At 44.7% G+C, this 14,874-nt stretch overlaps 1 protein-coding gene across 5 annotated transcripts in view; it reads right to left on the bottom strand.

The window, feature by feature from the left end:
- Positions 1-14,874, bottom strand: part of SEPTIN10 (septin 10) — a 140,163-nt gene that overhangs the window by 98,871 nt on the left and 26,418 nt on the right. The window contains exon 1 of one of the 5 annotated variants that reach the window (XM_063953405.1): positions 11,918-12,034. The exons of 2 other annotated variants lie outside the window; for them this stretch is intronic. In XM_063953405.1, coding sequence (XP_063809475.1) covers positions 11,918-11,920 — 3 coding nt within the window. In that variant the 5' untranslated portion in view covers positions 11,921-12,034. Of the gene's footprint in view, positions 1-5,016; positions 5,110-11,913; positions 12,035-14,874 lie in introns of those variants that run through there. 2 more of the 5 variants (XM_063953406.1, XM_063953407.1) reach the window with 2 other exon arrangements.

Raw genomic sequence — 14,874 nt, 5'->3', positions numbered from 1 at the left:
ATATACGGTAGACTTTAGCATGAGTTGGTCAGATTGACATATAATGCAATGTGTGGAACAAACAGCCCCAGCTTTTAATATAGAGAACAGTTAGCACTGTTTATGGTTTATTTTTGCTAGTATAGACTCCCCATGCTTTTATGTTTATACAATGTGTTCACATCTCTCTTATATTATTTACATATAGCCATCATTTAGTGATATTCCATTTTTGTCAGCTGAGGACAAGAGAAATGCTTTTTTGTATATATGGTACAACAAAAACAAAGTGCCTGTATTATAAAAAAAAAAAAAAAAAAAAGGCATTTAAGTAGTTTTTCTAAAACAACTAATTCCCTATAATAGCACTTATAAGAGACATACATACTCACTACACAGATGTGGTATTATTTTTTTTCGACATGAAAATGCTCACATGGTCAAATTGTCGATGTGCATAGCATTCATCGGGGGGGGATTCAATTGTTTGAAAAGTCAGTGTTTGTTTTTTCCTATCTAATAGACAGGAAAAAACAGACACCCAACCGACTTTCAAACATTTGAATTCCCCCCCATCATGTCTAGACGATACAAACTGACCCTGGTGGTCCAGTGGTGACTAAACCTTTCCTGGGGGCTCCAGCACGGCTTCTGGGTACCGCCGGTCATGTCACTTCCCGGGATCAGACCTCTGAGGGACCGGTGTTTTTTTGTAACTACCCCCCCCCCCCCCCCCCGCCACACACACACACACACACACACACACACACACACACACACACGCATCTAATCCTTTTGGCGGTGCCTACCCCTAACCGTCTGCATCCTCAGGATGTTGACATGTTACCTGTCATCCATCTGACCACATTGTAAACATGTCGACATACTGAGGATGTCGACATGGTGGCTGTTGACCGTTTAAAACATGTCAACATTGTAACTGTCAACCATGTGACTGGATACCCACCACACACCTGTAAATAGAGACCACAATGGCAAATAACAAATTCTGATTCACTTATCTGATAGCATAATCTTCTCAGTGTCAGTGTCTAGACTGCTGCAATCAGTCCAGTGTAAAAATGGGATTTTGATACCTTCCGGTAAATCCTTTTCTCTGATTCCACAGGAGACACTGGAGAGCTTACGCTGGGTATAGAGGCTTAGGCCCTCATTCCCTCCGTCACCTCTCCCACCCACCCCCGCTGGATCGCCTGTCTGCCGTATCAGTCATCAGGCAGCTCGGCGGCCAGTTGCCGAATGCATAGGGCCCATAAGCCTCTATACCCAGCGTAAACTCTCTCCAGTGTCCCCTAGTGGATGAATGAGAAATATAGTCATTGTTTTACTACATTTTCCCATCTATTCTAACAGTCTCCTTGAGCAACTATTATCCGTCTCTGAAACTTTGTTTTTACTCGTATAATTCTTGGTGTCATATAGTTATACAAAATGCATTGCGTGGCATACTGCATGACAAAGCTGAACAGTGCTGTTCTATAATTAAAAATGTAGCAGAAAAGAATATTATCTCTTAGCAGATTTCCAGACTGTAGATCTATTGCATTAGAAATTATTATTAATATGCAATGACAATGTCAATGACTTGATAAGTTTACACAGACATCGTGCATAAAGGCTCACATATGCCCGATCAGTAACATCTATAAAACAAGACAGTGACTCCTAGACAATTCTACTGTATTACACACCTAGCATATTCAGTCACACAATGAGGTCTGTTTGTTCTCACCCAATAATGCTTCCAGTAACCCTACATTCCAACAGTGATTGAATACAGTGAAGTCTTTGGTGAGCTTGACAGGAAATACATTCATGTGAATGACCTTCTTCTTAACTTATTCACAGCTCTGGGAACAAACATATATTCCACATGGTGAATTCAATGACAATCTGAAATATGACCTCCGTTCTCTCCTTTCTATTTGTTCACCAATCTTGACAACACCAGACATTGATGCCAAAAACAGCATTTGTATAGTAACTGTATCAGATATAATGAAGTACACTATGACAGCCCAATGCTCACAGGAGCGCTCCAGCCAGCCCTTTTAATCAGGATCTCATTCCTGTAGCAGCATCATTTATCATCTCCCCAGCGTTAATGTAAAAAAAAAAAAATGCAGATGATGCAGACATCACATTTTAACATGAAATATGCTGTAGATCTCCTTGTATACTACAAGGATAACATTTTATAGAAAAAGAATTTATATTCTTGTTAGGACCCATGCTGCTGAAGACAAACTGGCAACAAAATGTGAGACTTAAGTGGGGGTACACACGGCGATGTGTACTGAACGAGGAGGGGGGGGGGGGGACGTTCACTTCACCCAGCGGTGAAGTGAGCGATGTGACTAGATTGTGCTTGCATCGCTATCGCTATGGGGAATACACACGGAGAGATCCGTGCTTAATTTCTAAGCACTGGTCAGATTGCTTAGAAATTAAGCATACATCTCTCCGTGTGTACCCCCCTTTAATTATCTTTAAATGTGTCATGCATTACACCCAACTATTACGAATTGCAAACAGAATTAAAATAGATTAATAAATGTGGCTTAATCAGTAAACTAGATACCTCTATTTTACCACAGTATTAGCTATTGTTTGGAGCAGATTTCTCAAAGCTTAGAGAGAGATAAAGTGGAAAGAGATAAAGTATGAACCAATCAGCTCCTGTCATTTTTAAAGCATGGCCTGGATAATGACGGTTAGAATTGATTGGTTAATGCTTTATCTCACTCTTTGGGGGTAATTCAAATGTTTGAAAAGTCGGTTGGGGTGTCTGTTTTTTTCCTGTCTATTAGATAGGAAAAAACAGACACCCAACTGACTTTACAAACAATTGATTCTCCCCCTTTATCTTTCTTCAAGCCTTCATGCATACTCCCCTTAAAGCAGTGATGTCAATGTGCCTGTAGATTATTGCTGTTTGGATAAAAAAATTAATGCAGTGCAAACAAAGCATGTGCAAATTTGTTACTTGTAAACATGGGGTATAATTCAGTAAGGATCGCTAAATTGCAAAAACTCAAATCGTCCAATTATTGTCAGACTGCGCATGTGCTGCGAATGCATTGCACATGCGCAAAAACCAAAGGCCCAGAGAAAAGCAACCGCAAAGTGATTGACAGGAAGTGACCATTTTTGGGAGGCAACATGGCGTTTGCAGGTAGTGGTTTGGAAAACGCAGGCATGTCATGGCGATTTACAGGGGCGTGCATCTGATGTCAGCTGCAATCGCTGCGATGAAAAACATGGCACCCGGTGCGACTGCAATTGCATTATTTTGAGTAGGCATGGGTCAACCGCAGCTTCAGATGGTGCTCTATGTATCTCAGTTATGTGACTGCATACGCAAATTAGTGAATGCAGCAGTGGGCTTCTTTTCCCTCTCTGGGCGGCTCTTCACATGTGATGTTTAGCAGTAGCAGTTTTGAAACAAACGCTATTTCAGTCTCAATAGCGATCCCTACTGAATTAGGCCATTGGTCTGCAAAAGAGTAGTATGGATGGATTTAATAAAATGACTATGATCCTGCTTTTCTGTTTTTATCTGGCGATTGTTGTAGTTTTCAAATAGAAATATTAAGGAATGAATGTATAATATTGTTACAGAATTCCATCTCCATTTTACATGGTGTTAGTACTCCCTCCCCCTCACTCTCTGTCCCTGACTTCACATCTCGATTTGATTGTTTCTGCACCCGCACCCAATCACTCATCTTTTTAGACAGGACGATATTCAATTGATGGTGCCGGTGGGCATGAGTAAATGGGCACACAATTCTTTTCATGCTGGTCACATTCAAATATACTTGTCAAAACTAGTGGGTACAACAGGGCAAATGTGTGAAAAGCTGGCTTTTTCGCACATATTTGCTTGATCACTCAGGAGTCACATTCCGGATCTCTGTGCCTTATTAGAAAAAGTGAGGTTTAGCATAAAGCACATGCGCAGATGTAATTTGACGCATTCTTGCACGTCCGTCCTATTGTGACTAGTTCCTGGTCTGAATTGCGGGAGTGTCATGGGCATGCAGCTTGAGTCCCATGCAAACATACAACAAATAAACAGTGCTTAGGGATGAATAATCACTACCAAAAGGTAGATATTAAAAAATAAACAAATTTAATAAAAAAGGTATTATGATAAAATAGACTAGTAAGGACATAAATAAAACCACCTCATTCAATGGATATTCACAATAGCATATATGCAAATGTGCATTCCTCATATAATGCCTCCTTGTCCGCCAAAGTGCAAAGTCCCGGGTTTTGATTTGGAATCCTTGAATATAAGTACCTGAGTCACTGGAGGGATGCAAATGCTGGAAATTATGCGTCCAGAGTCCTCACAAGTGCTGTGACACTTGAAAGTACATTCCAAAAGACCGGTAAACAAGTTCAAAGAGATCGGCGTCCTATTGCAGGAGGTTGGTCCGTAAAGTGCTGTTTGAGTTTCCCAAAGAGGTGTGCAGTTGGCTAAAGCGTTTTGCCGCTCCTGGCAGCTTTGACTCAGGTACTTATATTACAGGATTCCAAATCAAAACCAGGACTTTGCACTTTGGCGGACAAGGAGGTATTATATGAGGAACGGACATTTGCATTTGGTTTTATTTATGTCCTTAGTAGTCTATTTTATCATAATACCTTTTTATTAAATGTGTTTATTTTTTAATATCTCCCTTTGGTAGTGATTATTCATCACTAAGCGCTGTTTATTTGTTGCATGTTTGTTTTTTGATACCTAGGGACTAACTATCCCTTTATTAACAGCAGCTTGACTATTTAGCAGCTGATGACAAAAGTGCCGTTTGTCATATATTATCCTCTGAGTCCCATGCAATTCTGAGTCTTGTGTACAGGGCAGGGAAGGCGGTTTCAGATGGATCTTTTGCAGCCAGCATGTGGATGGTGCAAGTGCTGATACTAATGACATTTTCAGCGACTGGTGTAAAATCAGTGTGAGGCCTGGGTGCTTGCTTCCAGACGCATGGATTCTCGTACTACCTGTATGGAGTCTCGAATTTAACTGGCATGGTCAGATCACATACGGCTGCGCTGCCCCACTGTCTCTCCCAGTTTTTGACGAAGAGATCCATTCTGCAGATATGCATAATATAAAATATTTTTAAAAATACTATACTGAATTAAACATTTTTTTAAAAACAATGTTTTGAACCGTTTCGACTGGAAAAATTGCCAATTAAGGATTAATACTCAAAATAAAAAATAAGATTTTAAACCTACCGGTAAATCTATTTCTCCTAGTCCGTAGAGGATGCTGGGGACTCCGTAAGGACCATGGGGTATAGACGGGCTCCGCAGGAGATAGGGCACCTAAAAAGAACTTTGACTATGGGTGTGCACTGGCTCCTCCCTCTATGCCCCTCCTCCAGACCTCAGTTAGAGAACTGTGCCCAGAGGAGATGGACAATACAAGGCAGGATTTAGCAATCCAAGGGCAAGATTCATACCAGCCCACACCAATCATACCATGTAACCTGGAACATACATAACCAGTTAACAGTATGAACAAACGACAGTAACGGTCCAAAACCGATGTCAACTGTAACATAACCCTTATGTAAGCAACAACTATATACAAGTCTTGCAGAGTTTCCGCACTGGGATGGGTGCCCAGCATCCTCTACGGACTAGGAGAAATAGATTTACCGGTAGGTTTAAAATCTTATTTTCTTTTACGTCCTAGAGGATGCTGGGGACTCTGTAAGGACCATGGGGTTTATACCAAAGCATCCAATCGGGCGGGAGAGTGGTATGACTCTGCAGCACCGACTGAGCAAACGCTAGGTCCTCATCAGCCAGGGTATCAAACTTGTAGAATTTAGCAAAAGTGTTTGACCCCGACCAAGTCGCCGCTCGGCAAAGTAGTAATGCAGAGACGCCTAGGGCAGCCGCCAAAGAAGAGCCCACCTTCCTAGTGGAATGGGCCTTAACCGAATTTGGTACCGGCAATCCAGCCGTAGAGTGAGCCTGCTGAATAGTATTACAGATCCAGCGAGCAATAGTCTGCTGCTTCGTAACAGGAGCGCCAATCTTATTGGCCGCATACAGGACAAACAGAGCCTTTGTTTTCCTAATTCTAGCTGTCCTGGCTACATAAATTTTTAAGGCCCTGACTACGTCCAGGGATCTGGAATCCTCCAGGTCACTTGTAGCCACAGGCACCACAATAGGTTGATTCATAAGGAACGAAGAAACCACTGTAGGCAAAAATTGCGGACGTGTCCTCAATTCAGCTTGATCCACATGAAAAATCAAGTAGGGGCTCTTGTGTGACAAAGCCGCCAATTCTGACACTCGCCTTGCTGATGTTAAGGCCAACAACATGACCACCTTCCAGGTAAGAAATTTCAACTCAACCTTGTTAAGCGGTTCAAACCAGTGTGATTTTAGGAACTGCAACACCACGCTCAGGTCCCATGGTGCCACTGGAGGCACAAAAGGGGGCTGGATGTGCAGCACTCCCTTTACAAACGTCTGGACTTCTGGAAGAGAAGCCAATTCCTTCTGAAAGAAAATCGAGAGGGCCGAAATCTGTACCTTTACAGAGCCTAATTTCAGGCCCATATCCACTCCTGTCTGTAGGAAGTGGAGAAGACGACCCAGATGAAAATCTTCTGTAGGTGCATTCTTGGTCTCACACCAAGACACATACTTTTGCCAGATACGGTGATAATGTTTTACCGGCACCTCCTTCCTAGCCTTTATTAAAGTAGGGATGACCTCTTCCGGAATCCCCTTTTTCGCTAGGATTCGGCGTTCAACCGCCATGCCGTCAAACGTAACTGCGGTAAGTCTTGAAATACATAGGGCCCCTGCTGCAACAGGTCTTCCCTCAGAGGAAGAGGCCAGGGATCTCCTGTGAGCATCTCTTGTAAATCAGAGTACCAGGCCCTTCGAGGCCAGTCTGGGACAACGAGTATCGTCTGTACTCTTCTTCGTCTTATGATCCTCAACACTTTTGTGATGATAGGAAGAGGAGGAAACACGTAGACCGATTTGAACACCCACGGTGTTACCAGAGCGTCTACTGCTACTGCCTGAGGGTCCCGAGACCTGGCGCAATACCTCCGAAGTTTTTTGTTGAGGCGTGACGCCATCATGTCTATTTGAGGAGTTCCCCAAAGACGTGTTACGTCTGCAAAGACTTCTTGATGAAGTCCCCACTCTCCTGGATGGAGATCGTGTCTGCTGAGGAAGTCTGCTTCCCAGTTGTCCACTCCCGGAATGAAGACAGCCGACAGAGCGCTTACATGATTTTCCGCCCAGCGAAGGATCCTTGTGGCTTCCGCCATCGCGACTCTGCTTCTTGTCCAGCCTTGGCGGTTCACATGAGCCACTGCTGTGACATTGTCTGATTGAATCAGAACCGGTAGGTTTCGAAGAAAACTCTCCGCTTGTCGAAGGCCGTTGTAAATGGCCCTGAGTTCCAACACATTGATGTGTAGACAGGACTCCTGGTCTGACCAAAGACCCTGAAATTTTTTTCCCTGTGTGACCGCTCCCCATCCTCGGAGGCTTGCGTCCGTGGTAACCAGGATCCAATCCTGAATTCCGAACCTGCGACCCTCCAGGAGGTTAGCACTTTGCAACCACCACAGGAGGGACACTCTGGTCCCTGGGGACAGAGTTATTTTCCGATGTAAGTGCAGATGGGACCCGGACCACTTGTCCAGAAGGTCCCATTGAAAAGTCCTTGCATGGAACCTTCCGAAGGGAATGGCCTCGTAGGCCGCCACCATTTTCCCCAGAACTTGAGTGCATTGGTGAACTGACACCCTTTTCGGTTTTAGCAGGTCTCTGACCATGTTCTGGATGTCTTGGGCTTTCTCTATTGGGAGGAAGACCTTAATTTGTTCCATATCCAGTATCATCCTTAGGAACGGTAGTCGAGTTGTCGGAATCAACTGTGACTTCGGTAGATTTAGAATCCAACCGTGTTGCTGGAGCACTCTCAGAGAGAGCGCCACACTGCTCAGCAATTTCTCCCTTGATCTCACCTTTAAACAGGAGATCGTCCAAGTATGGGATAATTGTGACTCCATGCTTGCGCAGGACCACCATCATTTCCGCCATTATCTTGGTGAAAATCCTCGGGGCCGTGGAGAGTCCAAACGGCAATGTCTGAAATTGGTAATGACAATCCTGTACAGCGAATCTCAGGTATTCCTGATGGGGGGCATATATGGGGACATAAAGGTACGCATCCTTTATGTCCAGAGACACCATAAACTCCCCCTCCTCCATGTTGGCTATTATCGCTCTGAGAGATTCCATTTTGAATTTGAATCTTTTTATGTACAGGTTTAGGGATTTCAGATTCAAAATACTGTAGGTCTGACCGAACCGTCCGGTTTCGGGACCACAAATAGGGTTGGGTAGTAACCTCTTCCCTGCTGGTGCAGGGGAACCTTGATTATCACTTGCTGTATATACAGCGTTTGAATTGCAGCTAACACTATATCCCTTACCGATGTGGAAGCTGGTAGGACCGATTTAAAAAATCGGCGCGGGGGCACCTCCTCGAATTCCAATTTGTAACCCTGGGAAACTATTTCCAACACCCAGGGATTCAGGTCCGAACTGACCCAGGCCTGACTGAAAAGTCGAAGACGTGCCCCCACCGCTGCGGACTCCCTCAGGGGAGCCCCAGCGTCATGCTGTGGGTTTTGGAGCAGCCGGGGAGGACTTTTGTTCCTGGGCACCTGCCGAAGCAGGTGCTCTCTTGCCTCTGCCCTTACCTCTGGCGAGGAAAGAGGATCCCCGACCTCTTTTGGACTTGTGCGACCGAAAGGACTGCATCTGATAGGGTGTTACTTTCTTTTGCTGTTGGGGAATATATGGTAAAAAATTTGATTTACCTGCTGTAGCTGTGGAAAATAGGCCCGTCAGCCCATCCCCAAACAATACATCACCCTTATAGGGTAGTACTTCCATATGTTTTTTGGAATCCCCATCACCCGTCCATTGGCGAGTCCATAAGGATCTTCTCACTGAGATAGACATGGCATTGGCCCTAGAAGCTAGCAATCCAATGTCCCTTTGAGCATCCCTCATAAATAAGACTGCGTCTTTAATATGGGCTAGAGTTAGGAATATAGTATCCTTATCCATATTATCAAATTGATCTGTCAGCTCATCTGTCCAAGCTGCAGCTGCGCTACAAACCCATGCCGACGCAATTGTCGGTCTTAGCACAACACCCGTATGAGAATAAATACACTTTAAGGTAGTTTCTTGCCTGCGATCTGCAGGGTCCTTAAGGGCTGCTGTGTCAGGAGACGGTAGCGCCACTTTCTTGGACAAGCGCGTCAGGGCCTTGTCCACAGTGGGGGGTGATTCCCAAATCTCCCTGTCCTGCTTAGGGAAGGGGTATGCCATATAAATTCTTTTGGGGATCTGCGGTCTCTTATCCGGAGTCTCCCAAGCTTTCCCAAAGAAATCATTCAATTCATGAGATGTGGGAAAGTTAATAATCCGTTTATTTTCCTTAAACATGTGTACCCTTGTGTCGGGGACCGAGGGTTCATCCACAATATGCAACACATCCCTTATTGCCACAATCATACACTGAATGGTTTTAGTCACCCTAGGGTGCAATTTTACTTCGTCATAGTCGACACTGGAATCAGAATCCGTGTCGGTAGTAGTGTCTTGTGTTAAGGGACGCTTTTGAGATCCCGACGGGCCCTGTGAGTCGGTCCAATCCGAGGATTGACCCCCTGATGTTCCCCCTAATTCAGCCTCATCAAGCCTTTTATGTAAAGATGCCACACTTGCATTCAACATATGCCACATGTCCATCCAATCTGGATTCGGCACAACCGACGGGGACACACCACTCATTTGCTCCACCTCCTCCTTGGAGAAGCCTTCCGCCTCAGACATGTCGACACACACGTACCTACACCCCACACACACAGGGATTAACCTATAAGGGGACAAAACCCCAACCAGGCCCTAAGGAGAGACAGAGAGAGAGTATGCCAGCACACACCAGCGCTTAAAAACACTGGAAAAAATATGTCCAGATAGCGCTTTTCTATATATAATATGCCAATTCCCACTCACTGCGTCGCTAATGTGCCCCCCTCCTCTTTTTTCCAGCCTGTGAAGTCCAGTAGGGGAGAGACCAGGGAGCCAGCGTTTTCTCATGCAGCTTCTGTGGAGAAAATGGCGCTGGTTAGTGCTGAGGATCAAGCCCTGCCCACCCGATGGCGGGCTTCGGTCCCAGTGATTTTTCAATAAAAATGGCGGGGGATCATAGATTTACTGCCTCCGCAGCCTAATCAACCTGTATTTGCCCAAATGTGAGGTTTATTGCTGCCCAGGGCGTCCACCCCTGCGCCCTGCACCCTTCAGTGCTGCTCTGTGTGTGTGAGACTGGGAGCAACGCCTTACCTCATGAAGATCTGATGTCTTCTGCCGCCTAAGATGTCTTCTGCCTTCTCTATCTGGTTTCTATCTTCGGCATCTGTGAGGAGGACGGCGGCGCGGCTCCGGGACGAACCCCAGGTGATACCTGTGTTCCGACTCCCTCTGGAGCTAATGGTGTCCAGTAGCCTTAGAAGCAGTGCCCAACTTGACAAGCCAGCTCTGCTTCTCTCTCCTCGGTCCCACGATGCAGGGAGCCTGTTGCCAACAGGACTCCCTGAAAATAAAAAACCTAACAAAATTCTTCTTCAACAGAAAACTCTGGAGAGCTCTCTGCAGTGCACCCATTCTTCTCTGGGCACAAGATCTAACTGAGGTCTGGAGGAGGGGCATAGAGGGAGGAGCATGTGCACACCCATAGTCAAAGTTCTTTTTAGGTGCCCTATCTCTGCGGAGCCCGTCTATACCCCATGGTCCTTACGGAGTCCCCAGCATCCTCTAGGACGTAAGAGAAATATATATTACTTTGAGGGGGAGGGGTCCAGTTTCATACATGCTGTAACAAATAAAATAATTTTATAAAGTTTTTGGTCTTTAAATTAGATTTATAGTTACTGTATGCTAAATAGATCTGTCTGTCTTAACCAATATCCTGTGTTGTGAGATCTTGTAGGAGATTGATAGGGGTCAGAAAGTCTTACTGGGAAGAAGAAAAAAAAAAAAAGAAAAAAAGAAGAGTTGGTGGATCACATAGCACAGTGAGTGAGGATAACCTGGTCCCAGGGTACTAAGCTCCAGTCATTGCGCTATTGCCATAGACACCTTTATAAGTTTGTTCATAATGTACCAATTATTAATTCTCTAAATAACATTAAATCAGTTTCAATTTTAGTTCTGGTTTCTAAGGTCAAAGCATACCTCTTATGCTGGTTACAAAGACCTAACATGAGAAGTAAAGCCTGAGCAACTAGTAACTGCAATGTACACTATAGCAAAGAAAGACAGCTGCAAACTCAAATCTGTTGACTGTGTACAGTAGGTGGTAAGTCTGCTGTAAACTGCAGCTGCATCCCTTCTTTATAAAGGAAGCAATGTACTGCATATAACTGGGAAGGAAGCTGGCTTGTGTTGAACAGCCCACATTCTTATGTCACCAAGTTCAGGAGAGGAGGACGGGAATGGCACATATGGAAAGCATTACTGTAAGAAAGGAATTTCACATATAAGGAGTGGCTCTGGAACTAACAAGCACCAGCCTAAACTTCCCTTCTTCTGAGCTGCTGCAGACACTGCAGTGTCTACAATAGTACAGATATTGTTATACCAAGCTATGCAATGTTATATCGACCGAGCTCTCCTGTAAAACACACGTATATTTATTTCGGTAACATACCAGTGATCAGTAAGGGTATACTATAATGATCCAATTTAGTATGATCAGCAGAACTTACATTGCAAATTACCCCCCCCCCCCCTCCCCTCCCCTACAGTATAGATCCAACTTACCTACCATTATGTTGTTGCACTGTGGGAGAATCCCAGAACTCAAAGCAAACACAGAGAAAACATGCAAGCTCCATACAGATAGAGCCCAGGTTGGAATCACATGACACCAGTGTATATTCAAGTGACTGCAATCACTTAAAAAAATATCCTGGATTCAGCTGTTAAATAAACAGAATGTGTATTTGTTGAGGGTGGGGGTGGGGGGTAGAGGGCTGGGTCTGTTGTTTATTAGAATACATTCAACATACAGTACATTCATTTATTTGTTACAAGATACCAGGATGTTTTGCCACTTCTATTATTTATAGTTAGTTATGTTTCTGAAAACATATCAGATCATTGAGGATCAATCCAGACTTGTATTATTTTATATCGCATACGATAAATTATACAAGCACAGATTTTACAAGCATGGCACTAGTAGAATCTGTGTTTGAGACTATTCAATTTACCAAATGTTTCCTATTTAACTTCTCCCTCTGTAATGTTCGCAGATTCCATGTTTGTTACATGCCTAATAAATGTAGCTTGGTGGCACGTCGAGATGCAGAGCCAATGCATCTTTTCTTTTGATGCCACTAGCAGAGTTAACTTAAAGTATTATCATTTAACACCAACATATTACTCAACAAATGTTTTATTTATAGCATTTCCTGCCACAGTGGACATGGAATCTATATTGCGAGTCATAGACACATAAAAGCACACACACGCAAAGCCAGTTAATCTGTGTCCAGAGTCCCACCAGTATAAAAGGCTAGAAAAAAAAAATTGGATTTTAATTACCTACCGGTAAATCCTTTTCTCGTAGTCCATAGGGGATACTGGGAATCCATTTAGTACCATGGAGTATAGACGGGTCCACTTGGAGCCATGAGCACTATAGAAGTTTGATTAGGTGTGCTGGCTCCTCCCTCTATGCCCCTCCTACCAGACTCAGTCTAGGAAACTGTGCCTGAGGAGACGGACATACTTTGAGAGAAGGATATAGAAAAGGAAAGTGGTGAGATTTCGAACCAGCACAACCAGAACAAGAGGAAAGCCATGCTAACCAAACTTGAAAACCGGAACAGCAACAGCTGAACCAAACAACAGTAGTTAAACAAGTAACCTTGCAGGAACAACGAAGCACCGGGCAGGCGACAAGTATCCCCTACGGACTACGAGAAAAGGATTTACCGGTAGTTAATTAAAATTTTCTCTTACGTCCTATGGCATAGGTCTGCAAACTTGGTCCTCATTACCCCACACTGGGGGTCATTCCGAGTTGTTCGCTCGTTGACGATTTTCGCAGCGGAGCGATTAAGGCAAAAATGCGCATGCGCATGGTACGCAGTGCGCATGCGATAAGTATTTTAGCTCAAAACTTAGTAGATTTACTCACGTCCTAACGAAGAATTTCCATCGTTGAAGTGATCGGTGAGTGATTGACAGGAAGTGGGTGTTTCTGGGCAGAAACTGGCCGTTTTCTGGAAGTGTGCGGAAAAACGCAGACGTGCCTGGATAAAACGAGGGAGTGTCTGGAGAAACGGGGGAGTGGCTGGCCGAACGCAGGGCGTGTTTGTGACGTCAAACTAGGAACGAAACGGGCTGGGCTGATCGCAGTGTAGGAGTAAGTCTCGAGCTACTCAGAAACTGCTAAGAATTTTCTATTCGCAATTCTGTTAATCTTTCGTTCGCAATTCTGCTAAGCTGAGATACACTCCCAGAGGGCGGCAGCCTAGCGTGTGCAATGCTGCTAAAATCTGCTAGCGAGCGAACAACTCGGAATGATCCCCACAGTGCATGTTTGCAGGTCTCACAGAATCACAAGTGAAATAATTAACTCCACCTGCCGACCTTTTAAAATGTGTCTGTGAGTAATTAATACACCTGTGCACGTGCTGGGTTACCTGCAAAATATGCACTGTGTGGGGTAAGGAGGATCAAGTTTGCAGACATATGTCCTAGGGGATGCTGGGAATGCATTTAGTACCATGGGGAAGTACCAAAGCTCCCAAACCGGGTGGGAGAGGGCTGAGGTTCCTGCAGAACTGACTGACCAAACTGAAGGTCCTCAGAGGCGAAGGTATCGAACTTGTTAAACTTTGCAAACGTGTTAGAACCCAACAAAGTAGCTGCTCGGCAGAGCTGTAATGCCGAGACACCCCAGGAAGCCGCCTAAGAGGAACCCACCAACCTAGAAGAGTGGGCTTGTTCAGATCTTGGAATCAGCAAGTCTGCCATGGAATAAGCATGCTGGATAGTGAGCCTGATCCAGCGAGCAATTGACTGCTTTGAAGCAGGACACCCAATCTTGTTGGTATCATATAAAACAAACAGCGAGTCCGATTTCCTGTGACAAGCCGTTCGCTTTACATATACCTTCAAAGACCTTACAACGTCCAAGGACTTTGTAGTAGCAGAGGCGTCCGTAACAACCGGAACCACAATAGGTTGGTTGATGTGAAACGCGGACACCACCTTAGGAAGAAATTGCTGACAAATCTTGAGATCAGCTCTGTCCTCATGGAAAATCAAGTAGGGACTCTCGTACGACAACGCCCCCAGCTCCGACACACGTCTTACTGAAGCCAAGGCCAATTGGGTGACGGTCTTCCAAGTAACGTACTTTACGTCTACCTCTTGTAACGGTTCAAACCAGTCCGACTGGAGGAATGTCAGAACTGAATTGAGATCCCAAGGTGCGGTGGGAGGCACAAAGGGTGGTTGGATGTGCAGAACACCTTTTAAGAAGGTCTGGACCCCAGGGAGAGAAGCCAATTGTTTCTGAAAGAAAATAGACAAGGCCTAAAGCTGGACTTTTATGGAGCCTAGACGTAGGCCCACATCCACTCCCGACTGCAGAAAGAGCAGGATACGTCCCAGATGAAATTCCACCGCAGAATATTGTTTGCTGTCACACCAAGAAACATATTTCTTCCAGATACGATGGTAATGTTTAGACGTTACCCCCTTCCT

The sequence above is a fragment of the Pseudophryne corroboree genome, chromosome 2, assembly GCF_028390025.1.
Source record: "Pseudophryne corroboree isolate aPseCor3 chromosome 2, aPseCor3.hap2, whole genome shotgun sequence".
NCBI classification, from domain to species: Eukaryota; Metazoa; Chordata; class Amphibia; order Anura; family Myobatrachidae; genus Pseudophryne; species Pseudophryne corroboree.
The sequence above is the reverse complement of the archived record's forward strand: the minus strand, read 5'-3'. Positions and strand labels throughout refer to the sequence as shown.